General features: G+C 50.0%; 7 protein-coding genes across 7 annotated transcripts; 3 read left to right on the top strand and 4 right to left on the bottom strand.

Moving 5' to 3' along the window:
* Nucleotides 1-1,506: 1,506 nt before the first annotated feature.
* On the bottom strand, nt 1,507-3,531 carry TGAM01_v201072 (hypothetical protein; the record flags this gene model as incomplete). The annotated part of the gene is made up of 4 exons (XM_024548682.1): nt 1,507-1,729; nt 1,805-1,961; nt 2,300-2,744; nt 3,493-3,531. The coding sequence occupies 4 exons, from the start codon at nt 3,529-3,531 to the stop codon at nt 1,507-1,509; spliced, it is 864 nt and encodes a 287-aa protein (XP_024406498.1).
* A 2,630-nt stretch (nt 3,532-6,161) lies between these two features.
* Nucleotides 6,162-7,038, top strand: TGAM01_v201073 (hypothetical protein; the record flags this gene model as incomplete). The annotated part of the gene is made up of 3 exons (XM_024548683.1): nt 6,162-6,242; nt 6,308-6,949; nt 7,006-7,038. 3 exons carry the CDS (start codon nt 6,162-6,164, stop codon nt 7,036-7,038), a joined length of 756 nt encoding a protein of 251 aa, XP_024406499.1.
* A 1,692-nt stretch (nt 7,039-8,730) lies between these two features.
* TGAM01_v201074 (transcription elongation factor SPT6) lies at nt 8,731-13,166 on the bottom strand (the record flags this gene model as incomplete). The annotated part of the gene is made up of 4 exons (XM_018806758.1): nt 8,731-8,984; nt 9,062-12,683; nt 12,748-12,930; nt 12,993-13,166. The coding sequence occupies 4 exons, from the start codon at nt 13,164-13,166 to the stop codon at nt 8,731-8,733; spliced, it is 4,233 nt and encodes a 1,410-aa protein (XP_018660051.1).
* Nucleotides 13,167-15,764: 2,598 nt separating this feature from the next.
* TGAM01_v201075 (STE/STE7/MEK1 protein kinase) lies at nt 15,765-17,482 on the top strand (the record flags this gene model as incomplete). Its single annotated transcript, XM_018806759.2, has 4 exons — nt 15,765-16,049; nt 16,134-16,291; nt 16,366-16,897; nt 16,961-17,482. The coding sequence occupies 4 exons, from the start codon at nt 15,765-15,767 to the stop codon at nt 17,480-17,482; spliced, it is 1,497 nt and encodes a 498-aa protein (XP_018660052.2).
* A 554-nt stretch (nt 17,483-18,036) lies between these two features.
* TGAM01_v201076 (hypothetical protein) lies at nt 18,037-19,114 on the bottom strand (the record flags this gene model as incomplete). Its single annotated transcript, XM_018806760.2, has 2 exons — nt 18,037-18,628; nt 18,999-19,114. 2 exons carry the CDS (start codon nt 19,112-19,114, stop codon nt 18,037-18,039), a joined length of 708 nt encoding a protein of 235 aa, XP_018660053.1.
* A 1,231-nt stretch (nt 19,115-20,345) lies between these two features.
* TGAM01_v201077 (hypothetical protein) lies at nt 20,346-23,482 on the top strand (the record flags this gene model as incomplete). Its single annotated transcript, XM_018806761.1, has 2 exons — nt 20,346-22,884; nt 22,947-23,482. The coding sequence occupies 2 exons, from the start codon at nt 20,346-20,348 to the stop codon at nt 23,480-23,482; spliced, it is 3,075 nt and encodes a 1,024-aa protein (XP_018660054.1).
* A 485-nt stretch (nt 23,483-23,967) lies between these two features.
* On the bottom strand, nt 23,968-26,367 carry TGAM01_v201078 (DNA polymerase epsilon subunit 2; the record flags this gene model as incomplete). The annotated part of the gene is made up of 2 exons (XM_018806762.1): nt 23,968-25,615; nt 25,676-26,367. 2 exons carry the CDS (start codon nt 26,365-26,367, stop codon nt 23,968-23,970), a joined length of 2,340 nt encoding a protein of 779 aa, XP_018660055.1.
* Between the last annotated feature and the right edge of the window lie 274 nt (nt 26,368-26,641).

The raw sequence follows: 26,641 nt of genomic DNA on the forward strand, positions 1-26,641 counted from the left end.
AAAGCAGATATCAATCGATTGATATAAAACAGAAGAGGCCATTCGATTTGCAAATGGAGATTGATGACTTGGGAGGAAAATGGACAGGTCTGGAGATTTCGCGACCAGCTTTGGGACTACGGGCACGTGTTTTCTGTAACGCAAGGCTGAGAGTGTTCTTTTAGTCTAGTTGCTTACCTAAAGAATTGCTGCAAGTCTTTATGTACTAGTATTTCCCTTCTGCTCAGTGCACGGACCATGTGGGCGGTGGAAGTGGATGTGTGTGGGTTTCCGGGGCCTGCGGAGTAGAAAACAGGGAGAGACGAGACCTTTAGTAGTTGGTAAATGGGGATGGAGCGGTTTGTTTGGCAGCAATATGATGGACAGTGAAAGACTTGGGGGAAGGAACTTGAATTTATCAACATGTACATGGCTATAATACCTATGTGAAGCGAGCTCCCTGGGTATGCTGCTGGAGACTGGGAAACTGAAAAAAGGGCAACCTGGAATCGGCCCTCAAAAGCCATGACATCGGCTGCATTGGCCCCCATTCTCCATTCTCCATCCGCATCCCACTACTCCAACTCGTCCCGGCCAGCTTCCTTATCCATCCAATTAGCCCTCGCTGTCATCCATTGATATACATGCATATTACTATTTTGTTAAACACCAAGCACAAGTGCTGCAACCGTCAAGAGTGCTGTCATTGCGAGTTGCCGAGCGCTGCTCTGCGCACATCCAATCCACGGTGCAATCGGTGCGGAGCGCTGTAGGCGCTGCTAGCATGGTTGCGACTGCCGATACCTCCCCCATTCATTTATCGATCTGCAGCGTCTCTCCTGGGGCTATTTTGCAAGTGGGATTTAGCCCGAGCGGGGTTGCGCGGTCGTATCGGCGGCCACCGACACGGTGAGTTTCTGGGGGTCTGAGAACTTGTCTCGTTCTGATCATGGCTCGAGGGGAGGGGGGAGGGGGGAGGGAGATTATCTCATAGCGTATTGCCCTGAAACTGTTGGCGCCGGAGGGCTTGGGGAAACATGCCACCATTTTTTGACTGGCTCGTTGTAGTGTTTCCAAATGATGCATACCTAGCAAACAGTCATCACAAGAGAGACGCGAGTATTCGTTTTAAAATGTTACACGGGCTTGTATTGGTTCTATAGTAGAGCCGGAGCCTCCCTATGGTTTCGCGATGAAAAAGACAGAAACGTTGAAAAACTAAATATTACACAGTAATACACTTTGTCCCGTCGCTTGAAAACAAATGTGACGGCGGGGATGCATCATAAGTTGTGGCCTCAGATGAGCGTTGCCATGTCCGGTTTCCATGGATATCAAATCCCCTGCTCCGTTCCTTTTGAGAAGAAGGAAATGATAAAAAAAAAAAAAAGAAGAAATAAATGGTCCCAGAGCTAAAAGTAAATATAAATCATCATCATTTCCATGGTAAAAATGCAGGGACATTAGACGCTTCCAGGGTAGGATATGCATATCATCACTCTCTGGGCGGGCGAGACATGTTCTCGCTTAGACGGAGTGGACGCTCTCTGTGGAGTCGGTCTTGGAGAGGTCATCTCCATTCTCCTCATCAATGGGTCCGTGGAGAGACTCGTCGTAGAGAGGGTCCATCTCATTCACTTCAAACTTGGTCTTGAAGTCGGAGAGGTTGTGGTGGGAAAAGCTGTTGGAGCGGCGACGAGCGTTGGTGAAGCGGAAGTTTTGATCAATAACTTCCTCGCCCACGCTTCCCCTGTTGGAAGATGTTGTGTAAGTCAAGAGTGAGACATTGTAAAAACGTATGATGATGGAAAGAAACAAGACGTACCAGTTGCCTTTGCCGTTGCCGTCCTTCTTCACCTTCTTGGGATCAACGTCAACGTAGCCGCTCTTGGCAAAGAAGCGAGGCAGTTGTTCTGTCGGAGAGACGCTGCCATCAGCGAGACCCTTGTGGTCACGTTCGCCGTACTTGTGAGAGCGAGTCACTGTTACAGGGCGTCATGTTAGTTGTCTTATTCATCCTTCCGGCAAAAATGGGTAATATCAAGGGCATCACTGGGGTATGGAATGGGCTATAGGCTGACTCTTTGGATGATGTTATGGCAACTATCAGATCTTTGATGGCAGGATGAAAGGAAAGAGACAACAGGTGATGGACCTCTCTTATCGTGTGTGCAGTGTGCAGTGCAATTGTATACAATACGTGAGGATATGAGAAGGGGCAAAACAGGAGGATGATGAAAGGAGGAAGACTGTCGACTGCAACACCGAAGAATACGTGATACAGATGCGGGGGTGCGCAGCTGCAGCTGGGCAAACTTACTTTTGATGGATGGATTGGTGGGAGGCGACAAGACGAGGGCTAGGCGCAGAAGGGGTAAGACGGAAGCAGTTGCGGGGGGAGGCTTTTCGCGATGAATTGGCCGCTGGTTGGTAGGAAGGGAGACAAAGTTGGAGTAAGGTGAGGAGGCGTTTGCCGGAACAGGGTGCCAGTGGCTTTTGCTGGGTGGTGGGAGGCCCTTTTTATTCCCTCTGCTAACGTATGTGTGTGTGTATACGCGGCGGTGGCTGGTTCTGAGGAAGTAGATTGGATGGAACCTGGCGAGCTGACTTGGATCGAAGATGCTGGTGTTGTTGGATTGAGTTGGATTGGAGATTTGTGTGTGAGATGGAGGTGAGATGGAGGTGAGAGATAGAAAGATGAAGAGATGAAGTTGTTCAAGGTGAAGAACAAGATGGAAAGGAAGTCGGGAGCTGGGCAGCTTGGGCTTTTGTAGCAGTCAACAGTTATATCACAGGGTGTCACGCGAGACGTTGGGGGGTGGCGCCAATGGACGGGCAGCAAGGAGGAGCGGCGGGCCAATGGCCAATGGCCAATGGCGGAGGCAGGCAGAAATGCAACGGTGAAAGAGCAGCAGTCAATCAGTGTGAATTGGGTCAATTGCCATGGCAGCAAAGCAGCAGCAGCAGCAGCACTCAATCAGGGCCGCGCCCAAGCTTGGGGGCAGTGAATAACGTAGGTCTTGACCCGTTGCCTGCTTCGTTTGAGGGGCAAGGGGGTGCATCCATGCATGCAGCTTGGGATGAATTGGAGCAGAGCCAGTAGTGCGAAGTAGCAGTACCCGTAGTTTGACGCTGTTCTGCCGCTGCAGCATTCAATTGCATGTACTCCGTGCGTCGCCGTTGCCGCGTGCGTTCTTGCCCAGAACATCGAGTGGTGGCTCAATAGCATCATATATCGCGTGACCTGACGCAACAGACGCTACAACTGGCCCCATCCGAGATCAGAGTCATCAGTTTGGGCCGGTGGGTTTTTTGGCACAGTGTGCAGCAGCAGCAGCTCCTTTTTTTCTCTCTGTACATGTACTCAATTGCTTCTTGCTGCGTTTGTGTGCTCATTCCTGTTTTCGATATCAATTCAATTCCAATTCACGCGCTGCTGCCCAATTGAGTTTCCTCCCCAGTGCTCAACTGCCCTGCTTGCGGCCGCTGGACCCTCTGCTTAGCCCCGTTTACCCCAGACTTTAGTGACGCTCTGGAGTGGACATCGCTCATGTTTGTGCTCGGTACCTGGGTACGCCGCAGCCGGCAGCGCATCCACCGCGCGGCGGGGTACGGTGTACATGCAGCGAGCCACAAATGCTCCGTGCTAGCGCAGAGCAGCAGACAAGAATTATGGGGGGAGCAGCGCCGTATTCCGGAGCACAGCGTTGATGTTGGCTACGGAGCACAGCAGCGTTTGCCAGGCCGGCCAAGGGCTGACTCTTTTGCTTGGCGCCTGGTGATCGGTGATTCGGGCCCCAACGGTCTGGGCCTCCCGCAGGAAAAGAGGCTCTCGGCGGCACCTTTGCTGAGCCTTGCTGAGCCTTGCTGAGCTCGTCGTCTTTGCACGGAGCGCCGGTGGTGGAGCGTCCGTGGCGAAAAGTCTCAGCCGCGCTTCCGTGTCCGGACGGTCGAGACAGGCGGTGGCCAAGTCACTACTAGTAGTAGCTGCGTTGAGGTGAAGTCTACGACATGTACTACTGGTAACTAACCCGCACACAAGGCCCGCCGCTGCATTGCGAAAGATGGCACCAGTTTCTCACCTTGGTGCTAGATTTGGAGTCATCGTCACGGATGTGGAACAGCAACATGGAGAATATTGGCGAGTTGGCTGAGATGCAGCTGCCGATGTCGCTGGGAATGAGGCAATACGCGGTGAATCTTATCTAATATCGTAGGCAATAGGCAGCATCTCCGAGCTGTCCTAGCCAATTGCTATACTACATATACTTGGTAGTATTCGTCACGCTAGGAGGCATATCGAGCGAAACGGGCCTCTAGAACTGCGCATCAAACGACTCAGACCTGGCACATGACTGGAGCTGCAAAATAGGGGTCCAGTAAGTGTCTCGGCCAAGGCTCCAGCGACTGACGTGAGACACGCCCCTTGGGATCGCTCAACCTCACTCAAGACAAGCTTGCCATCGTCATTAGCCATTCCCGAGTATGTAGTCGACAATGTCGAACCTTGAATTGCCCCTGCACTTCAAATACCAGCATGCTCCACAGGGCCGTAGATACGGATGAGCTCATCGAGCCTCTTCTGGGCTATAGCTTTTGTTCCTACCGGTCTAGTAGCATTGGCTTTGCGATGATGGCCCAATATTACTCCAAAAAGGGACGCATATCTGACAGCATTCCCTCGTTCGATCGCCGAGAAGAGATAGCTTAGGAGAAGTGTGTATTCCAATTTGTGAATTCAGCTTGGGCGACCGCCTTGATATCATCACGAATCGATTGTCAACTTTCATGACTTCAATCTAAAGGACAGCAACCAAAGGATCCTTCAATAGGATAGTAGGATATAAAAGTATCCAAACATAGCTATAGAAGCTATCATTGCAAGGCTGAAGCGGAATGTTTAAGAAGCTCCCAGACTAATGTCTTATATACCAAGCCAAATTGAATCCAGGCGGTCAATGAGATGAAGAAAAGAAAGACCGAGAAAGCTCTTGTTGTAACGCGTAGCAATCTTAAACACCGTAGCTGAGCATCTGGTGGTGGTTGATGCTGTCGGTTTTGTCGGTGTTGTCGGCTTTTCGGTGTTCTCGATCTTGTCGGCGATATCAAGGTTATATCTAAAACAGAGAAGAGAAGACAAGACAAGATGTCACAGCGATACAAAGTCAATATCCTCCTTTGTTCCAACAATCAGATCGTGCACCACGAATGTCGTCTTATTAAAAGTCATTTCTATTAGCCTGAGAGGCGAGCAGCTGCGATAAGGACCGAGGCGACTTCAATCCACTAACAACAACTTATCGCAGCCGAGACTATCAATAGTAAGCTAACCATAGCTAGCAAGCTCATTGGGGCGATATATATTATGTATATAGTACATAGGAATCCTCAAAAAATATCCAGCTCTAGTGCAAGCATCTGAAAGCATCCTGGATCATCTCTTAGCCTCAATCAACTCGTTTTCATAGAGGGGTGCTGCTCCGCGTACAACATATGTTTACAAATAGTTCTGATAATTAACTAAACAGGGAATAAAAGATTGTGGTCCTGTTAATTGCTATATTATTACTTTAACAGGTAGTATAGTGTTAAAAAAAGTGAATTAACAGCGTAGGCCCATAATCTTGAAAACGACCCAAAAGGGCTTGTCAAAGTTCGCCCACCTCACCACTACGGATTCTCGTGCAGTAAATCCGTAGGAATTGAACATCGCTTCTGTAGCTGTGATGGAAAAACAGATATCATCCGTTCGCTTTATTCGGGTTATTCGCTATATTACGTGGCCTACCACTAATAACCTTTCTAGGCGGCGGTGCAAGTTAACAGTGTAATCCTTCGGACAACCACTCGCCCCGCAAATGTCAATGTTTGCTGCACGTGGAGCATTCCTTCAGCAGTATTTAAAGGGAAGATGCTTCTACTCTTCAGTTGTGGCACTCACATCATTATCCTAACACGTACAGACACAGCTTCTCAAATTTTACTTACCCTGGTAAGCTATACCGATACCATGCTTCAGGATCCCCGAGGGGCAGACATACGACGCTGGTTTACACGCTCACTTACACTTTCACTTACACTTTCACTTACACTTTCACTTACACGCTTACTTACGTATACTCTTCTCACAGAATCGCCCGCGCTCTTAAACTCCAAACTCTTCCAAGACACAGCTTTTTAAAATGGATCCCTCTCCAGAACAAGTTGCTGCCATGGTTGCAAAATATCCTTCGCTGAAAAAGGTCGTCGAGTCAGGCATCGCGGTAATTATCTCAAGTTTAGAGGAAAGCTAAAACATGGATTCACTTCTAATTGTTCTCTTCATCAGACCGACGACGGCCGCGAAGAGAAGCTGCTCTCTTTCATCCTTTCCCATCCCGACCTAGAGACCATCAGAGGATCTCCGTCCAAGATTCTCGCAGCCATGGATGAATTCTCCGGCAAACACGACTTCCTCATCAACATTGGCGACAACAAGGCCAAAATTTTATACGACCTGCTTAACGAGGAGAAGCCGCAGACGCTCGTCGAGCTAGGCGGCTATGTTGGATACTCTGCCATTCATTTCGCAGACACCATGCGACGTTACAGCAAACCAGACGCAAAGCCCCGCGTTTTCAGCCTGGAGATGAAGGCCGAGTTTTCCGCCATTGCCAGGCAGCTGATTGAGCTTGCAGGGCTTTCGGATATCGTGACGGTCGTTACCGGCCCTGCAGAGGAATCGATTCGGAAGCTGCACAAGGATGGCACCTTGTCGAACATTGACTTTTTATTCCTTGATCATGTCGAGTCCCTGTATACCCCTGATTTCAAGGCCTGTGAAGAACTTGGGCTCCTCAAAAAGGGTGCTGTTATCACGGCCGATAATGTTGTGAGGCCAGGCGCGCCTGAGTATCGCGAGTTTGTCAGGAATCATGCCAGATTGCAGAGTACCGGAGTGAAGGCGCTGATACAGCCTGGAGACATTGATGTAAGTACATGTAAAGTGTTTGTTGTTTGGCTGATTGACCGCTAATCTTTACAAAGGATGAAATGGAAATTAGTCGTGTGATCAACTAGAGTTAGTTACTGCTCTAGTGCGCACAGATTTCAAGAGTTGAAGATTATGACAGGGATTTCCCATCCCTGTATCTGCGATACAATACCGATACAGGTGGCTTGGCTTTTGGCCATATAGCGATCGCCTTGACTATGATAGCAATGTATTTTAAGATTGTACTCCTCTCAAACTTCTTTAATACCTAGTTACTTCACCACAACTGTCCATGACTATAAGGTAGCTACTCAGACTTCAAGGAAGCAATTATTTGATGAATCTATAGGCGACAAACACCACGGTTGGCCTTGTACGTCGTATTCTGCGTAGTCACTCGCTGACACTTGCCCCTCATCCAGCTCTGCCCCTTGTTCTCCACAAGCCATGTTAAACTGGATTCAGCTAGATTACCGAGCAAGAATGGGCCAGACACGAGTTCGAAGACTTGATGGGTGAAGACAATTGGCGCATCTGCTGACTATGGGAGGAACTGGTACGGCAAACTTGATTTAGTAAATTATTACTCTTCTATTTATACTTTTAAAAAACATATAATGCTACTATATGTCCGCACTACTATTACTTTACTCACCATACTTTACCCAGACGTCAGCTGTAAAGGCCACAAGCCGATGGTATGTCGAATTATAAGCAGCATAAGATTTGTGATGTATCCGTGTACGTATAAGTCGCTGTAGTTCGCAAAGAACGTACTTTACGATAACAAATATTAGCATCAATAGCAGCATAGGCGTAGGTTCAAAGTAGACGAGAATCAATTAAATGCAAATGGAGCAAAAAGAAATTATCTCTAAGACAAAAAAGAAAGTTGAGCGACACCTGCAGGATTCGAACCTGCGCGTGCGAACACAATGCCTATAATATCAGATTGATAGCAGGGCATCGCCTTAACCACTCGGCCAAAGTGTCTTATCATCTCTTATCGATCTTGGACACTAGCTGTACTTATATCCTCAAAGAGTCATTGCAAACTAAAGTCGACGTGGGGTCGTCTATCAGCAGGCTATAATGAGTAATAACGAGCAGCCAATCAGAAGACACTTTGGCCGAGTGGTTAAGGCGATGCCCTGCTATCAATCTGATATTATAGGCATTGTGTTCGCACGCGCAGGTTCGAATCCTGCAGGTGTCGCTCAACTTTCTTTTTTTTACTTTCTATTGTAAGTATCCTTACACTGGAAGGTGTATGCTTCCTTCTTTTTATTGAGAAGCCTAATACTGGTCGGTATTCAGCAGCGGGGAAAGTAGTGTTGTGTTATTTCACTCCCAAATACTCAAGTTCATTGGCGTTAAGAAACACTGATCAACTTGCACAAGCAGCCTTTATTATACATCAGGTAGGTACGCAAGCACATACATTATAGACACTCGATAATGAGCTCAGTTTGTCTATAAAAAAGCAATAGCCAATTATTCTATTTTGTTTTTCATGCATAAAGCTTCGTGTCGACGACGCCACCAGCAGCCAGCTCCCAATCTTGTCAGCAAATAATAAACACAAAAGAGAAAAATAACGATGTTTTCGCTGCCAATGACCCCTCGTCGAGCTCAGCCCCTCTCGAGCTATGTTGAATCCTGACTTTCTACACAATAATACTAAATTGTAAACACACGCGAATCATTAAATATGTAACCCTAGATTCCGCTCTTTTTGACTTCCGGTTCCCCTCTCTAGGTCGTCATTACTTTGCCTCTTATCGCGCCCCCATCTTGGAAAACTCATTCTGGAATCGCAGCTTGAAACCGTTACATAGGGCTCGCATATCGGGGTATTGGTATCCCCTAAGCTCGAAACCCTGGGGAATGGTCCGTACTGGCAGGCCGATCACACGGGCTGTCTTGCTCGCCTTAAAGCAAAGCCAAAAGTATCCGGGATGCTTGGTGTCGATGCAGAAAGCGTACGCAGATCGGTTGGGATTGGCATCCACGTATGTAATAAGCCATTTCTCTGCGTCAATGTCAGTATGATGTTTTTTCAAGAGAAACCGATAAGGGTCAGCTAATAAGAGGTGTAGAGCAACTTACCAGTCTCGTTACGCGATCTGTTTTGGTACTTGTCGTGTCTCATCATCTCCTCGACTTTTCTGGCCATGGCCTTAACATGGTCCACAATCAACTCGTCCAGATCACTGTAAGTGAATTTGCCACCTATCCGGAGAAGTTTGCCGACGGAGAATTCGGTATCCTTCTGCATCTCCAAGACATCAATGTGTTGGTAAACGCCGTCGGCAACCTTCCAGGTAATGGCCAAATGGTCATTACCCTTTGAAGAGGGTCGAATGATGACTTCACCAGGAGGCTGCGATCCAAGAAATTCCTCTGCCTGAATTGAGTTAAAAGGTTTGAAATTGGGATGCTTGACAACTCGTTGAGTCCTGCCCGTGGTCTTATCTTTCTCACGGAGCTCCTCTTTATCGGCAGCCTCGAGGGCGTAGTCCCAGCCGTCACGGCCAAAGTTGATGGGAGGCTTGTAAGGTATCCGCAGAGACTCTTCTCTCATGGAGAGCTTAGCTAGGAAGTCCTTATAATTCATCTCGAGAATCTTGGCTTGTACCGTTTGCCCAGAGCTAAGGACATCTTTGACAGATGATCGGTTCGATACTTCGTGGCCTTCTATCCTGCCTTCGATGCCGCAGTCCAGCTTCACGATGGCAAAGTCGTCTCTGACCATGCGCACCATAACGGGAACAATCATACCTTCACAGAGGGTCGACTTGGTTTCACCTGTGAACATGGTGAAAATGTCAGAAGGTGTAAGCAGCGCGAAGCTCCTGCGCAATTCTTCGTATGGAGCTTGCAATTCCGCACTGATGGCCTCCAGAGTGGCTCGCTTGCGTTGGCTAAAGTTCCTCTGCAGCTGGTCGGCATATTCGTCAAGCACCAGTTCGTTGACTCTCTCCTGCTCGTCTTGCTTAAAGAGCTTTCGCACAATGGCACCAGGTCCATTCTCATCAGTTTCGGCCTTGACATCTTCTTCATCCAGTTCAAGCGCATCTGCCGCCATCTTGCGACCCAATTCGTAATCTTCAGGGTGGACACGAGTATTGTCCAGGGGATCTGATGAGGGGTTGGTTGCGTCGTACTCAATGTATAGAAAACTGGCGCAATTGTTCCAGACGCGTGGTCCAACGACAGGAAGCTTTCCGCTATCGGGATCGCCAACTAGCTCGTCTCTTGTGTTTACCACACCTCCGTTTGCATTAATAGTCTTGATGACGCTGGTGGCTTTTCGCGGCCCTAAACCTGCAACATAAGGGAGGAGGTTGGCTGTGTATGGGTCGGTCATAGCCTCATTGATATTGACTCCGACCATGTTGACAGTATCAACCATGGCAGACTCCAGATATTTCATCAGCTTGTCCGGAGGGAGGAGATTCTGGCATGGGTGGAATGAAAGAGAAGCCACATCTTTGTTCAACGCAGCGTACTCTTTCATTGGGTTTTGCAAATATCGCGCCAAAGCAATACAGTATCTTGTGATGGAGTTCAGCGAAGGATGCTCGGCTATCGCACGGGGGCTGTCCTTGTAAAGGCGTGCGACTTCATCCTCCACAACGATGACTTCAAGGAGCTCAGTACGGTAATCATTTGTCTCGGGATCTTCAAACTCTGCTCCCATGAGGCTCTTCTCGCTCACTAGGCCTTCCAAGTCACGTACGAGTTTCTGTGTATCGGACGACCAACCGCCAACACCAATGACATCGGGGCGCCGTCGCCGTACTAGCTCGACAAAATTTTCACGCTGAGTCTCGTCTCTACCAAGATTGCCAAATTTGCCTTGTTCGAGCACACGTCCTTCTTCCTCTACCCAAGCCCAGCACACAGGGTCGCGGGTAGGATCACCACCTCCGTTAGACAACACCAGGACTCGGGGTGTGGTGCCCAGGATCATCCCCTTGGGCTTGTAAGGAGCTTGATCCAGCTTGCGGTAGAATTCTTGTCGACACATCTTGAGAACTTCGTCTTGGCAAAATGTTCGAATGACTTCTTTGATGTTTTTGGCCACAATCTTTTCCAGCTTAGGATAGGCGAGATCCAATACCTTTTTGCGCTCCTCTCGCCACTGCTCCGCCCGATCGCTGAAGTTTTCTGATTCAAATTCTTGGTAAAGTTGTCTCCGGAAGTCGTAGCGTGAAGGCATCTCCAGCTTGATTTCCACCAGGCCTTCCTCCTCTGCGCGCATCATCTTGAGGAACACTTCAGGCTGATGCACCAGATCGGCAATTGCTTGGTTCTGTATGTATTTGATTTCGTAGTAAGGATGCGTATCGTCAATCTTTCGCAAGCCCTTGTCTGTTCGGCGGCAGCTTATTTCTGCTGCCTGGTAGAATGAGGCTCTGAGATACTTGCGCATCCGGGGGCTGGCAAAGAGCTCTTCGGCATACATCTGGCGAGCAGCGTTCATGACTTGATCACCAGTGTTGAAGCTGTCATCAAGAAGGGTATCGGCAAGATCCATCGGGTACTGCTCATTATCATCCGGCGCAACTTTTCTGCCCTGGCGGAGAGCATTCTTGGCTAGCTGATCTGCAGTAATTCCGTAGGCCTTGACGAAATAATAGGCCTTGCCATTGCGAACACGGTCGAGCAGGGAAGATTTTGAACCCGGACGCTTCGTCAGCGATATGTTTCCAGCCAGAGTCGCCAGATCCTTTAGCTTATTGGCGTATTGGAATTGCAGATAGTCCTGCAGATCCTGAATCTCTTCCATCGTGGTTGCTTCCGGAATCATTTCTTCGACCATGCTATCTTGGACGTCCATCGATTTGAGGTTATCGAATGATTTCTCAAGTGAGTTTCTCTTCTCCACAAACGAACGGAATTTGATATCCAGCTCAAGGATTCTCCATAAGTCATCCTGGTTCAAGAGCTTATCCGACTGAATTGTGTAATCGGGGCCGTCAGGGTCGTCCCTGGTCGATTTGCGAATCTTCTTGGAGTGTAGGAGGTAGTCTTTCCGGTGCTGAAACACAAATGGAACCTCCACTTCGTCGACAATGAAAAACTCGAGTACTTTGCTAACAGCTTTGCCAAAAGGGGCCTGGAGTTCCTGGACCAAGCCCTTCTTCGGCCAAAGCTGGTTGGTGATCCATCGAGCTTCCTCCTTGAACTGCTCTGCTGTCAACTGTAGGTTTTTGAATGATTTGCGATCCAGTTGGAAGCGTTCGGGCTCGTCGGTAAATCGAATCTCATTATCTTCGTCAGTGAGCAGCTTTTCTTTGAGCTGTGAAGGCTCAAAGACATCTTTGAGTTCAATGCCTTGCTCCTCTCGCTCTCTGTCCTCTTCCTCTTCTTCCATCTGAAGCGCCCAGTCGTAATCTTCGCCATTGCCGAAAATAGCTTCCATGTCATCCAGGGCATCTTTGTCCAGTCCTGTCGTATCAACAACTCCTCCAACGCCGCGATCTCTGGGGCGGGCGACCTCAGCATCTTCCTGTTGGCGTATGCGCTCATCTTCATCCTCGGGGTAGTCTTCCTCTATGAAGTCGTCGAACTCGTCTACTTGAGAGCGGAAGCCGGGTCGGCCGTATGAACGCTGCTCTCCAGCATCCTCGTCTTCGTCGGCGAAGATTTCTTCCAGCCCTCGCTTTTCGTGGGCCCCATCATCTTCGTCTCGATGGCCACGTTTAAGGCGCTTGAACTTGGACTAAATATGACGTGTTAGAAGAAGAAAAATCCACTCCGTAAAACGCGAGCAATGAGAGACTGACTGGAGCCTGGGGCTTTGGCTGTTCACCAAATTGCTCGCCAATTAGTTCTAAATCTTCCTCATCAAGCGCCTCTTCCTCCTCGCGGTTCCGATGCTCTCGCTTTCTCTTAATCGGTCGGCTTTCGACATCAGACTCAGCTTCTTCCTCTTCTTCGTCCTCATCGACAATGAAGCCCTCGCGGATCTAAGAATGGTTGAGCGTGTCAGTGGGCAGCCGTATCATGAGTCAGAAGCGCCTCGAGTTACCTTGCGAGCTTCTTCCTCGTCATCATCATCTTCTTCCTCTTCGCTGGAGTCGTCGACGTGAGCAGTAGGTCTCTTTCGACGCTCGTGGCCGGTTTCTTCGTCGAAGGATTCGTCATCTTCTTCGTCGTCCAACTCGGCCTCCCCAGAGATCAGATCGCGCAAAGTAGAGCTCATCTCGCCAGTGCCAGACGCTATCGCGTGGTGTGGATGTCACAGGGTGAATCGAAGAGCTCGCGACCGAATTCTGCGCGGATAACGCAATTCAGCCAATTGTTGCAGGGATTTTCGATGATTTCAGAAAGAATGACTTGATTCCCACGACGACAGTTAGAGAGCTAGATGAGGCTAGCTGGCTCCTCTCCTGAGAAGTTCTTAATGAATTTTTGAGCAGTCTCGGCAATAGCCTTCAGCCTCGTGTCGCGTGTGGCAGGGGTAGCATGGAACTTTATTTACCCGAATTTTATGCTTACGTAAGTGAACAAGCTCCTGCACAGCCCAAGAGAATTCCGTATCAACGCATATTATATATGGACAGCGCCATTGAGGTTGATAATAGATTTTTCTAAAAAAATATTTCTTTGCTTTTCATAGTAACGAAGTTATTACTCAGATTCCCAGCTTGAATTGCCTTTCAACTGGTTTACATCGTTTGACTACAGTATCTTTAGTAGCAGTACGACTAGCAGCAAAGTTCAAATTGAATGCTAATGACCACATAGACTACTCCCCGCTCTGCATTTTCGGAAAACGGCAGATACTGCAGCTCGCTCTAGCCTCAAGATCGGACCTCAGCTCTGGATGCTACAGCCAGTGTGGAGTCGCAGGCATACGAAGCACAGGCTCTAGCACGACATGTAGGCAATAACGCTGGCCCCGCAAATGGCGGGTGCCGGAGACTTTAATTAGAAGACGGATTGCAGCCCCTCATTAACACCAGCTCCCAATGTTTGGAACGCTTTGGAAGGCCATGCAAAGTTTCAACAGGCTGCAAAACAATTTGTTTCCATCATCAAACGGAGGTGGGAAGAATTTATACATGAGGTGAGCTGTTATCGAATCCGATGTGAGCCAAAAAGCTCAATGCCAAGACATGTGTTTGTTGCCTTTGACACAATTGATCAAAGAGAACAGCAACGAGTACAATAGGTAGTATCCTAGGCAAGAAGGCGGGATATAAACGCTGCCTTGCACACCAGCGGCACGGGTATTTGGCCATCTATGACACTTCACACGACAAGTAATTCTTCTGGAAGCCAAGGTGATATATCAAAGACGATGAAGCTGCACCAATCACTATGTAAGCTATTGCTGTAGGAGGAAGCTTTCAACAGGCAGGTCGTTTCCAGGGTAAAGGATTCTGAAACGGCCTCTCGTAACACTATTCCATGGGGCATAACAGGGACATGTCCGAACAGGCAACGCTCATGGGCGATGAGACGTTATCTGTGCTTCTGGACTGGCCCTCTATCGGCACTGGAGCATATCTAGTCGGGGCTCTTCGTAGTATGGAGATGATGATGGGCACTTCCACCTGAATCATCCCACATACGGTAGAGGCTTAGCATCAAGCGTCCAATGCTATGGATGCACGCTTGTAGAGCCAATAGCGATGTTGGATCTAGGTTTGCATGATTGGCGAGGGTTGAACGAGCCCAGGAGCGACATCACCTTAGCTGGGTTTCATCCTCCTGAGCCTCGTATATATGAAGCATCCTCCATCTTTCAAACATGTCCAAACGTGCCATTGCTCGCTAGGGTGCGCGGGAATGGCCCGAGACCCGCTGATGAACAGAGTGCCCAAGCCGTGACTCGTGGGAAAAGCATTTGGCAATAAGAATTACTTGTAGCAATACTACTATGACACCACTATTAGTATACGGAGCACAGAACAGATGATGCATTTTGCAACAGGAGGCACAGGAGGCTGCCACAATAGGGGCGACTGGGCTCCGGCGCCTAAATCAAGGCCTAGCAACTTAGGGGTTGGTGCTGGTGGCTCTTGGGGCGCCGAAACAGGCAACGTGCATGCTAGCCGTGCCTCGAGGTGTGAGCCCGTTGGAGACAAAAATAGAAGTAGATGCGGCATGATTGGAGAATTCTCCTGACGCAGGATTTCATCCAATGTTGCTGGGCTTGGGAGATTTCCAAGCGCGCGACATTTAAGAGGGCCAGAACCTCCCAGCGGCTGTCTGCTGGCCTGAGGTGCAGCGTCTTGCTCCCCAACGCCGTCCAGAGCATCACGTTATCTGAGGCCCCCCACACGGACTTTGCAGCGAGCTACTACCGCTACCTGAGAGCCACTAATTAGCCTTAACCCGACCCATCCAACCTCCGTCCACGCATTTCGTCTGCGAGTACCAGCGCTCAAAGGTGCCCTCTATCTGCGGAGAACCAAAAACACATAGAGGCATTTCTGACTTTGTTTGTCTTCTCATTTGTTTCATTCCATCTGCCTGCGCATCTTGGGTGGATCGCAACAGCCTGGAAGTGCTCAAAGCCGACCGCTAGGGCCTTCTCCCAAGATTCTGCATCAGGCTGCATTACCTGAGCTCCATCAGCGACCTTTCCGACAAGCATCGCCTACTGCACAGCAAAGGCTCGCACGCTGCTTGCTTCTAAGTTGGAAGAAACTTGGAATCCTATCTGCCCCCCCAACGATCGAATCCGACTCCGAGGTCCCCTTGATCGACTTTCGCTCTGCGTCCAGTGCACCAGTCGTCTCGCCGCCAATCCACAGCTTCCTCACCCGCTTGCATCTCTACCTCGCCCATCATGTCTGATCCGTTTGCACCGCGCACTATGAAGCGCAAGAACGTCAAGGGCCTCGCCCTGACGCCAGCAGCGCCGCGCCCCTCGCCGACAGCCGATACAAGTAGACGTGGCTCAGAAGTCGCTAAAGACGAAGCTGGCAAAGAGGAGCAGTTGGAAATTGGCATCGAGTATAAGCTCGACTTGAGACCAGAGGAGCTCGAGGTGATGAAAGAACTCGGCTCTGGCAACGGCGGAACTGTCAGCAAAGTCAAACATTTGACGACAGGAACAGTCATGGCCCGCAAGGTTCGTCCAATTTCCTGCTATCGCCCCTGAGAACCCTATGGGACGCCTATATCATGACCACTGGCTAACTTAGTTTCTATCTAGGTGATACACGTGGAAGCCAAAAAGGAGATGCGAAGACGAATCGTTCGAGAGCTCCAGATTATGCATGGATGCCATTCGGATTATATTGTCACATTTTATGGCGCCTTTTTGAATCACAACAACGATGTGATTATGTGTATGGAGTATATGGATGTTGGGTAAGTCTCAATTATGGAATTCTAAGTGCGATTTAGGGTTGAAAGAAGTGCGGCTGACACCAACACTCGAATAGTGCACTTGACAGAGTTTCAAGGGTCTTTGGCCCAATCCGTGTGGATGTATTGGGAAAGATTGCAGAGGCAACTTTGGGAGGCCTGACATATCTCTACGTTAAGCATCATATCATGCATCGAGATATCAAGCCGTCAAACGTCCTCATCAACTCTCGCGGTTCTATCAAACTGTGTGATTTCGGTGTGTCCGGTGAACTGGTTAACTCCATTGCCGATACCTTCGTTGGCACGTCGACATACATGGCACCCGAAAGAATCCAAGGCGAAAAGTACACTGTCAAGTCAGACGTGTGGAGTTTTGGCCTGACCATTATGGAGCTTGCTATTGGAAAATTCCCTTTCAACACAAACGAGCACATCGACGAGGATGACTCGGGTCCAGCAGGAATATTAGATCTGCTACAGCAGATTGTCAACGAGCCGGCTCCAAAGCTCCCCAAAAGCGACGCTTTCCCCAGCATCTTAGAGGACATGATTCAGAAGTGCCTGTTCAAGGAGCCGGAAAAGCGACCTACCCCACAGGAGTTATTTGTAAGTTTTCTTTTTGGTCTGTGTAATTGTTTGCAACGGCTACTGACATTTTTTTTTTCCCAGGAACGAGATCCTTTTGTTCAGGCTGCCAAGAGGACGCCGGTGGATCTCAAGGCGTGGGCTTTCAGTCTCATGGAGAAAGACAACCGCAAGTCTCATCTTGTACCCCAGATGTCCCCCAGCGGTACCCAGGATCTGCTTCGATCTAGCGACTCATCGCCAAGGTCGCGCAATAACGAGGAGCCAAATGCTCCCCAGTACGGTGAAATCCCGATTGCCGGAGTCGGCATCTTTTCACCGAAAGATCGAGCGCCCGTTCAGGATCGATCACCATCACGAAATGGCGTAGCCGCCGGTCGACCTGCTCATCCGGGCCTCGGACAGCGAGGAGCCACCACCAATTCGATTCCTCAGGCCTCTTCCAACACATTTAACCTCCCAGTTCGGCCAGCGCCGCCAACGAGCGCCTTCGCGCCACAGGGAGCACCACAAAAGCCCGTGTCAGCAGACGAAGTGCGAAGTCAGAGTCGAAGGCAGCCCAAATTTGGTCTACCCTCCAATCCCAATCCTTCATATGGCGTATAGGATCCGCCACCATACTATTGACCTCTCTGACATCCATGTCTCTGCATCATCTCACCAATTCCTGCCTCAGCATCATGGCGGCGCATCTTATTTTTGATGGGATTCTCTTTTCTCCCTACGCTTTTCTCTTATTGGAGGCGCCGAATAAGGAAGAATAACCAAGGAAAGACTCTTTGGAGTGGGCTGTGGAATCTGTGAAATAGCGATGAAATTTCACTGAAAAATATTCTGATACTTCTCAATAGGATGAAACGATAGGATTGTGTTTTATGTTATCGTGCGATGTATATGTAGCGAACACAAAGCGTTAAATCCAGCAAGAGCAATGAATTGGCAACCAAAGCAGCGAGTGAAAAGAGGACTTTTGCAATTCGCTGTTAGTTAAGTTTTGTATTTGCCATGTCCTTCGTATGAAAAGAGTATATATTTGAATGTTTTTATATACATGTCTGTGTCTATAACAGCCAGCTGATTACCATTGGGAGCCGTGTTTTTGTCCTTTTATATTATGCTGGGAAGCTCTTGGATCTAATGTCTGGATATACTACTCGAAATCATGATATCATCCGCCCCTGAAACCCATTTTCCAGTACTTGACATAGCTCGTCCAGCTGGTGTATCACCAGATCTGTATTTTCGTGGTTGGCCAAGTCCCTGTTTACGTCGTTGAGCAGTAGCACCGTCGCTGCGCCCGCCAACCTCCCTGCCGTCATGTCATCAAGAGAGTCCCCAACCATGATTAGGCCGCTCGCATCCACGGCCCCGGAGCCGTCTATCAGGCCCCAGCTCTGGGCAATGTTCATGATGCCCGCCGGATGAGGCTTAGGAGGGCGAAACTCCCGGGTGATGACGGGATAGAAGTTGGAGGTGGGTATAAACGTGGTGATGAGGTGCTGGACGGGGAGGTCGAAGTTGCGGGTGCAGATGGCTTTAGGCATCTGGTAGGCCTCGAGGTACGACATGAGGGTCTGGAGGCCTGGCTGGGGCGCCTGTGAGGCCATAGCCTTGCGCTCAATGGCGCGGATAGCCTCGTGGGCGGGCGGCTGTTGGTGAGGGGGCAGTTTATCAATGTGTTCGAGGATGTCCACTGATTGAGGGATTCCGAGAACAGAGCGCATTTCCCTGAACATGTATGTCTGCGGCACACTACGAGAAGGTTAATCAGTAAATAATGGTATACTCTCAGACAGAAAGATCTCTTCTTTTGCACGTGTCCCTCTCTTCTATGGTTCTTCCAAATGTTAAAATGAGGGGCACAAATTGGAGTAAGCAAGCAAGTGAGTCAGGCTCTGCGGCGTACGAGGCTTCAGACCAAGTGTCTTTTTCCAAATTGTGCCATAGAGAATATGCGTAATCTTCATACTGTCTCTCAGAAGGCGTATTACCAAGCAAGTGAATGTTATATAAAATGGGAAAAAGTGGTACTTTTAATATAACAGGATGGATAAGGGGGGAACATTCCAGGTATAAGGAAACGCAAGTCAGTTACTAAAGAAAATCGCAAATCCTTTCATACCTCAACGTCCCGTCCATGTCAAATACAATGCCTCTCAGAGGCGGAGCAGTATTGAAAGATGACAAATCTGCCGTTGCTCGCAAAGGAGCGAATCTTCTGGGCCCCGGAGAAGCCATGGCGGACAGAAGCCGTCGTCGGATGAAGGCGGCCAGCGTGTCGATTAGCCAACAAGAGGAGGGGAAGTGTCTAAGTAAGATGGATAGAAGAGAGAGGGCAGAGAGGCCCGAGTGACAGAGGTGCTCAGACTAGAGGCCGGCAAAGGATGGAAGAAGAGAAAGAAGCGCCAGGAGGGCCGAGGCGCGCGTAAAATGGCGTGAGGAGGAGGCTTATCGTGACTGCGAGCCGCCGGATCAGGGTCAGACAATAGGGCGATGGCACTTGATCCGCGCTCCATGGAAGTGGACAGCGCCAAGATTTAGAGTGAAGATCCGTTGCCTCTGCCTTCTCGAGCGCATGCAACAGGCTCAAAGAGGCCTGAGCAGACCAGCGCCGGCACCGCAGACGCATGGTTTATGGTTGATAAGAGCATAGCATCGTGGCTAGTGGTGGTGGTGGCGCAGCCTAGCTAACGTGCAGTAGACGCTGCAGAAGCGCCCAAGACGCCTACGATGCGACGATGTGCTCGGCACCATTGCCCTTGCTACCGCGCGCGCTGCATGGCGGCGGCCTATGAGACGCGGCCAGCGCCAGATCGCCGAGGATTGCTGATTCCGCTGCCCGCGATCTGGGCCATCTGGCGTCAACTAGGACTGACAGCTAATGCTGGGACAGGGCTGGCCCACCGCTGGCCCCGCTGGAGCTGTCACTGCCGGTAGTGCCTGAGCAGCGCTCGACCAGGGCCGCCAGCAGGCGATGGCGGTGTCCCGTGCGCCATAAGCTAGCTGTGCCGTTCCGTCGTGTCTTGGAGCTTGCATCTTTTCTTCCTTGCTGCTGTTGGGAGCTGCTTAGCCCGAGCCATTGTCACCCGCCAATTGCCAGCCATCAGTTCCTCCGACTCCTCCAATCCTGCTTCCTTCTCACGAGCCCGCATCTCTCCCCTCACGGCGTGTCTCCGAGGAGCGGACGCGACAGCCGAGGCAGACGCCACGACGTGCGGCCGCGGGCCTTGCTCGAGCCCATGAGAATGCTGGCCGCCCGCAGCGACGCGGCTGACGCAACTTCCACGACCCGGTCGAGATGAGCAGCTCCAACGGCAGCAGCTCCTCGACGACGCCGCCATGGCCGCCCTCCCGGCCCTCCAAGAGGAGCGTACGTGATGGAATCGCCTTTTCCCCATCCAGAATTGTCTGCATGGCGGCGCCTTGCTTAAGTCCGTGGCTAATCCTTACTTGTGTCTTTGCATAGAAAATGCGCAACGGGACGTTTGTCATCCCTGCCACCGGCCAGCGGTCCCGGCGCCAGGTCACGCTCCGCACTCCCAGGAATCGGTCACGCTGTGATGGATCCAGGCGGCGTTCGTCTATGCCCTCTGTTGGTACGGCTGGCCAGCACCTCCAGGCCGTGTCACAGGCTGCTTGGGAAAAGTGTCTGGCTGCTTGGAGATGGCTCCAGACTGACCAAGGCCATCAGGTGCTCAAGTGTACGCTGGCATATCTGCTGGGCACCACGGTGACATTCTGGCCACCATTATCGAACTTTATGGGCCGTAGAGATGGCAAGCATATTGCAGCCACCTTGACGGTATACTTCCACCCGGCGCGTACGGCTGGGTCCATGCTGGAGGCTGTTTTGATTGCTGTTGTGGCCGTGGTATACGCTGAGCTGGTCTCTCTCTTGTCAATGGGGATAGCAACTGCCTCTCGCGATATATGGGGGTCTGCTGCCCCTGCTCATGTCATCGTCCTGGTGATTTGTATAGGAGGCGGCCTTGGCCTAGTCGGTTGGACAAAGCAGCGATTAAACCAGCCCCTTGTGAATACTGCGTCCACTCTAGCATCGATGGCAATCATTTCCATTATTACTAAAGAGGAATCCGTCCACAATGGCTATTTCTCTGGGGATAAGATTATACAGATGCTCAAGCTACTCTCGCTTGGCATCTCCTTCACCGTGGCTGTTAATCTCCTGATTTGGCGCGTATCGGCAAGAACGGTGTTGCGCAAGTCGATCCTCACGGCAGCTGTAGCGTTGGGTGATCGCCTGTCCTTCATCACAAGTGGATTTTTGAATCGTTCAGAGGATGAGGTCAACTCACCCGAATATGCTGAGGCTTCCGCGCAGTATAATTCCGCTTATGCTCAGATAATGACTACTCTTCGGGAGGCCAAAATCGAGCATTATCTCCTTGGGCAAGAGAACACATATGCGTTGGATAAACGCCTCATTAAATCACTAGAAACGCTCTCACAGGCTATTGGGGGCTTGCGTAGTGCACTTCAGACCCAGCTTACGCTTCTGAAAGAAGGTCCAAACTCTGGCTTACCGCTGTCGTCAGGTCTATTCTCCCCTGAGCCACCCTCACGGATGTCCCGGACTGTGTCGTACTTTTCCGATGAGCAACTATCGATTATTGAAGAGGACGAATTCGAACGACGTTCGATTCCCTTCAGCCAATCCGATCCTACTCTAGATCAAACGCCCATTTTCCGCGTACCATCAGACATATTTGCTCTCTTCTTGGCGTTATTAGGTCCCTCTATGAAGTCCTTGGCATACACGCTATTAGAAACGCTCAAGCAAAATCCATTTAGCCAAGATCCAGAATGCCAAGCGACGACAATTGAGCAGCTGCGTACAAGTCTACGAGATGCACTGGATTTGTACGATAACGCTAGAGGTAAAGCTCTACGTGAGCTGTATCGAAGCATACAGCTTGGAAGAACGCGATCTGAGGAGATTCAGGCCGATATTGAGGAGGTTGCCGCCGCTTGTGGCCACTTCTCGGTTTGCTTGCAAGGTGTAGCTGAGGAGATGGATGCTTATCTTGATGTTCTTGGATCCGAGTCGACACAAAGCCAAGCTCGCAGCTGGAAGTGGATCAAGGTCTGGAGACACTGGAAGCTATTCCGACGCCGAAGAGATTCAGATGCCGAGATCGAGCCCCTCTTGCCAAGGACGCCTAAGCCGACTAGCAAAAAGTCACCTACACCCCAAGGCATACCTCCGAAAATGCTAAAGAGAAGAGATTCGCTTCATTGGGACGCTTTACCGCCAGAGAAAACAAGTGCTTTTGTTCGTAACTGCTCTCAAGCTCTGCTTAAATTTCTACGATTCTTAACACGCGAGGACGTTTTGTTTGGAATCAAAGTGGGCATTGGCGCTATTCTGTGGGCCATGTTTGCCTTTATCCCAGCTACGAGGCCGATATATCAACACTGGAGAGGTGAATGGGGCCTCTTGTCCTACATGATTGTTGTTGGTATGACCACCGGTGCTTCTAATACGACAGGTAGTTCTCGATTTATTGGCACTTTAATTGGAGCTGCATGTGCTTGCGTTGCCTGGTCGTTGAGCATGACTAACCCTTGGCTCCTTGAGCTTTATACCGCCATTGTGGCACTGGGAAATTTCTATATCATTTTAGTCTTGAAGAAAGCTCCTCTGGGGAGAATCTCACTTTTGGCGTATAATGTCATCGTGCTGTATGCGTACAGCCTTTCGCAGGATGTAGATGACGACGATGATGACGAGGGTGGCATAGATCCTCTCATTTTCGAGATCACTTACCATCGAGTGTTGGCTGTCACGCTGGGAATCCTGTGGGGAATCCTCTTTTGCCGACTGCTATGGCCAATCTCTGGGAGAAGGAAATTTCGGGAAGGGCTTTCGGTGCTATATCTGCAGCTTGGGCTTATATGGAAGCGCGGCCCGCTTGCCGGTATCTCGAAAAACAAGAGTGTCTTGGACTTTATGCAGGAAGGAGAGCAGACTGCGCTTCGACGATATGGTATAGTTGAATCTCTTGCAAGTCTGACAATACTTACTAACAAATGGCTTTTCTGCGTTTAGTTTTCAAATTGGAGTCATTGCGAGACTCTGCCAAGTCCGAGTTTGAACTTCGGGGACCCTTCCCGAATGCCGCCTATGGACGAATTATGCACTCCACCAAACATATTCTAGATGGCCTTTATGCCATGCGTCTTATCACGCAACGGCGACATACCCTTTCTGAGGGTGAGAGTTCTCTGCTAGAAATTACGTCGGCTGAAAGACTGCAACTGTGCCAGCGCCTCTGCCACGTTTTTCAAGTACTCGCATCTAGCGTCATGCTGGAATATCCTCTTACGGATGCTATTCCTACTATTGATCGCACCAGAGATCGCCTCTTGAACAAGGTTTATGATTACCGGAAGAAGCACATGGAGATGAACTTGAGAAATAACGATGAAGATGCTACTCAAACGATGACGGAAGAGAGAGATTTTGCTTTGCTTTACGCGTATACCCTTGTTACGGCGCAAGTGGCTGCTGAATTAAAGAAGATAAAAACGGAGATTGAAGCGTTATTTGGAGTTTTGCATGAGGATGAACTGATCTTGGAGTAAAAGTTTGGGGACCAACTCTCAAATTCATTTTGGCTTACGTTTTAGGACTTGGATTGCAGCTTGGATGGTCTTGACACACGATAAGGCTCTTTTTTTTTTTTTTTTTTTTTTTTTTTTGGCGTTATCTTTCTTTTGGCAAACGACGATTTATGACTGAATGGATTTAATCAAGCATACGAAGGGATAAAATGGAAGCAAGAAGGTACGGGTGGCGTTAGGCTATCTTAATAGACCAAAGTTATTTGGCCAATCCTTCATGTGTTCCGACTCTTATATCATCATACATTTGCTCTTTTATGTGCTAAGCTATATTATCCCCACGGCTTCCTATATATATCCCTTGCAATTACAGGGCTCGTAACCTTCTTGGCCAGTTTTTCATGCAATTCGTGCCCAAATTTGATCCCATACCCAATCCAGCACATGTTCCTATACCAAAGCCTCCTCCCTTTCCTTCATATTTGCACATAATGATACAACACATGCTATAGAGTACACTCCCTTACTCTCCCTTGCCGCCCAATTTCATATTCGACCCATCTTCCCACACCCTTTCGCCCAGATACGAGAATGCTTCCCGGATTCATAACATGGCAGCCTTCATATGTGATGCAAAAGGGCGGGGCTGTCGTATCGATGAGTGCCATTGCAGTAGGGAGAGGGTACAAGTGCAGCGCGGATGCGTAGTCCCAGTGTACGGGCCGCGTTGACTGGCGGAAGGGAGACAGATAGCCTTGGTCGAGAATTGTCTTGACGAGCTTTTGGGCTGTCTTGACGTCGAGAGGAGGAGAAGATGACATCGTCGTGGCGGAGGACTTTTCTGCAAAATCGACTTCCATGGCGTCTTCTGCCGCAGATGGGGTTGGATCATCTTGTTGGGTTTCGGCGGGTGGGTTTTCTTGGGCCTCGTGCGTTTCGGCAGCCGCCGTGCGCTTGAGGGTGACGGAAGTGCGCCTTAATCTGGCAGAGATGTCGTCTCTGAATAATACTAGTTCGTGGTTCGTTCCGAAAAGGGACATTCGGCTTGGGTTGCTCGTCCATACCGCAGATCCTTGGACGCCTGTATTGCCAGCTTCTGCGTTTGCTGCGGCAAAGGCACGGCGGATGCGTGAGGTGAACATGTCGGGAACAGGTTTCCGGGGCAGTGGTACGGAGGCACCACCAGTGAAAGAGGAGACCCAGCCATCATTGTCGCCGGGCACGAAGACAAAGGTGGATGACTGGAGGAGGGTAGGGAAATCGGAGAAGGTGGAGGCTAGGGCGTCAAAGTATTCTTTGTATTCGATACTGCCCCCACTTCCGCCCCTGGCCATGACGGCGTGTTGTGTGAAGTTGCCGGCCAGAACAAATGTCAGAGGTGAAGTGCCTTCAGGTTCAGAGGCGTATATGGAGAGGATTTTGCGGAGGGCCTGGAGAGCTCGGGGTTGATCGAGGTTGATTTCACCAATGATCACCACTCGGTTTCGAGAGGGCATGTCTTGATCTAAGGAGGAGGGGAGCAGCCTTCTCTCTAGCCTCCGCATTTTGGAACCAATAGCTCGTTCGCTGCCAATGCCGAGGAAATCAATCCAGCCGAAGCCTCCGCCAATTGTTTGATCATGGTCGTTGCCATCAGGGCCGCTGATGCCGAGAGTCGACTTACGCTTCTCGCATGGAGGCTGTCCTATAAAGAAACCTTGGAAGCGGCCGCCAAGAGTACCTCCAACACCACTGCTGCCGCTCAATCCTTTGCCAACAGACTCCTCTTCTTCTTCATACACGCCATCCACAAGAACCATCATCCCGGGGCAAAACCATGCCGAATCCTCGGGAATGGCAACAGCCTGTGTAAGGTCGAGAGCAATGGTGCCCGTCAAATCACTTACGGCCAAGTCTCCTGTGGGTAGGATATTCAGCTGGCCGAGGAGCATGTGATTGCTTCCATGTCGACCAAGCAAATTGGCGATTGGCGTGATTTTGAGAGACTGTTGATTGGAAAGCGAGCGCTGGAGTGTGTGTCTGCGGGATGAGGTGACGGAGGAGACTTGAAATGATTCGTTTCGGAGGAGGCGTTGGTGGATGACGTGGTAGCGGTTTCGGAAGACAGTGGTTTTGTGAGAGGCGGGAGGTAATAATGAGGGCTTGGCCGTATCTCTGGGAGCCTTTATGTGAGCATGGATTCTGAGATTGGACAAGAAATATAGAGCGTCTTACCTTTCAAAGTGTTTCTTATCAACGTTGTAAAGGAGTCGTGGCTGTTCATACGCATCGATGACTTTCAGCCATGCTCGGGCATCATTGGCTTCCTCGTCGTCGTCTGCCTCCTCCTGCATCCCCAATCCCGACATGCCAAAGCTAGCATTACTATCTTGCCGTGGGAGCGAGGTCGGCCTTATGCCAAGTCTGGTGTTCAGCGTATCGTTATCGGTGATGTCCAGCATGCTGTCTCCCCTAGGAAGCTCTCTGCCAGGACCCATGATCTTGCCGCCGCTCATATTCCCCTCCAGGGTCTTGAGGATGTCCTGTAGCTCTTTACTGGACCCTTCTACCATGACGCCGCCATTGCGATTCTTCCAACTCCTGGCTATCTCCTCCAGCACCCTCTCTGCTAGGCCTTCCTCGCGCCATCCTGAGCCGCAATGCCGTCCGATGAACGAGGCAAGATCTTGCAATGCAGAGGATGTGAGCGTGAGCGAATGTTTCTTTGTAAAGGTGCGGAATGCGAGCGGTCGGAGAGTCGCCGGCGGCAGGATAATGGGGAGGATCGCAGCTTTGGGAGCATTGATATTGAATGGCTTTGGAGGGTAGACTGGCGTTCCGAATGCCGGAGATGACGATGGCGCAACGGATGAAGATGGGATTAGAGGTCGCTGCTTGCGGAAGATGGGAGCTGGTGTTTTGTCCATTTTGGTTTCGGTTGCGTAGAATTAAGAAGCAGGCATAGTTTGGGCTCAAGGATGGAAAATCGAGATGGCGAAAAGATGACTGTAATCTCACCAAAATTTTGTCTCTGCAGAATAACGGCAGCCCACCACCGCAGCAATTCACAATTCCATCTATCGCGTACTTTGGAGGGGGGACCGCGTCGACGCGTCTAATTGATTTCTTATAGATGCATAAATGCGCATAGCGGGGAGCGTGGGGTAAAGCCTGAGCTTCCAGAAGCTCCAGGTGCGAATG

The sequence above is a fragment of the Trichoderma gamsii genome (assembly GCF_001481775.2).
Source record: "Trichoderma gamsii strain T6085 chromosome Unknown Scaffold_3.2, whole genome shotgun sequence".
Classification (NCBI taxonomy): domain Eukaryota; kingdom Fungi; phylum Ascomycota; class Sordariomycetes; order Hypocreales; family Hypocreaceae; genus Trichoderma; species Trichoderma gamsii.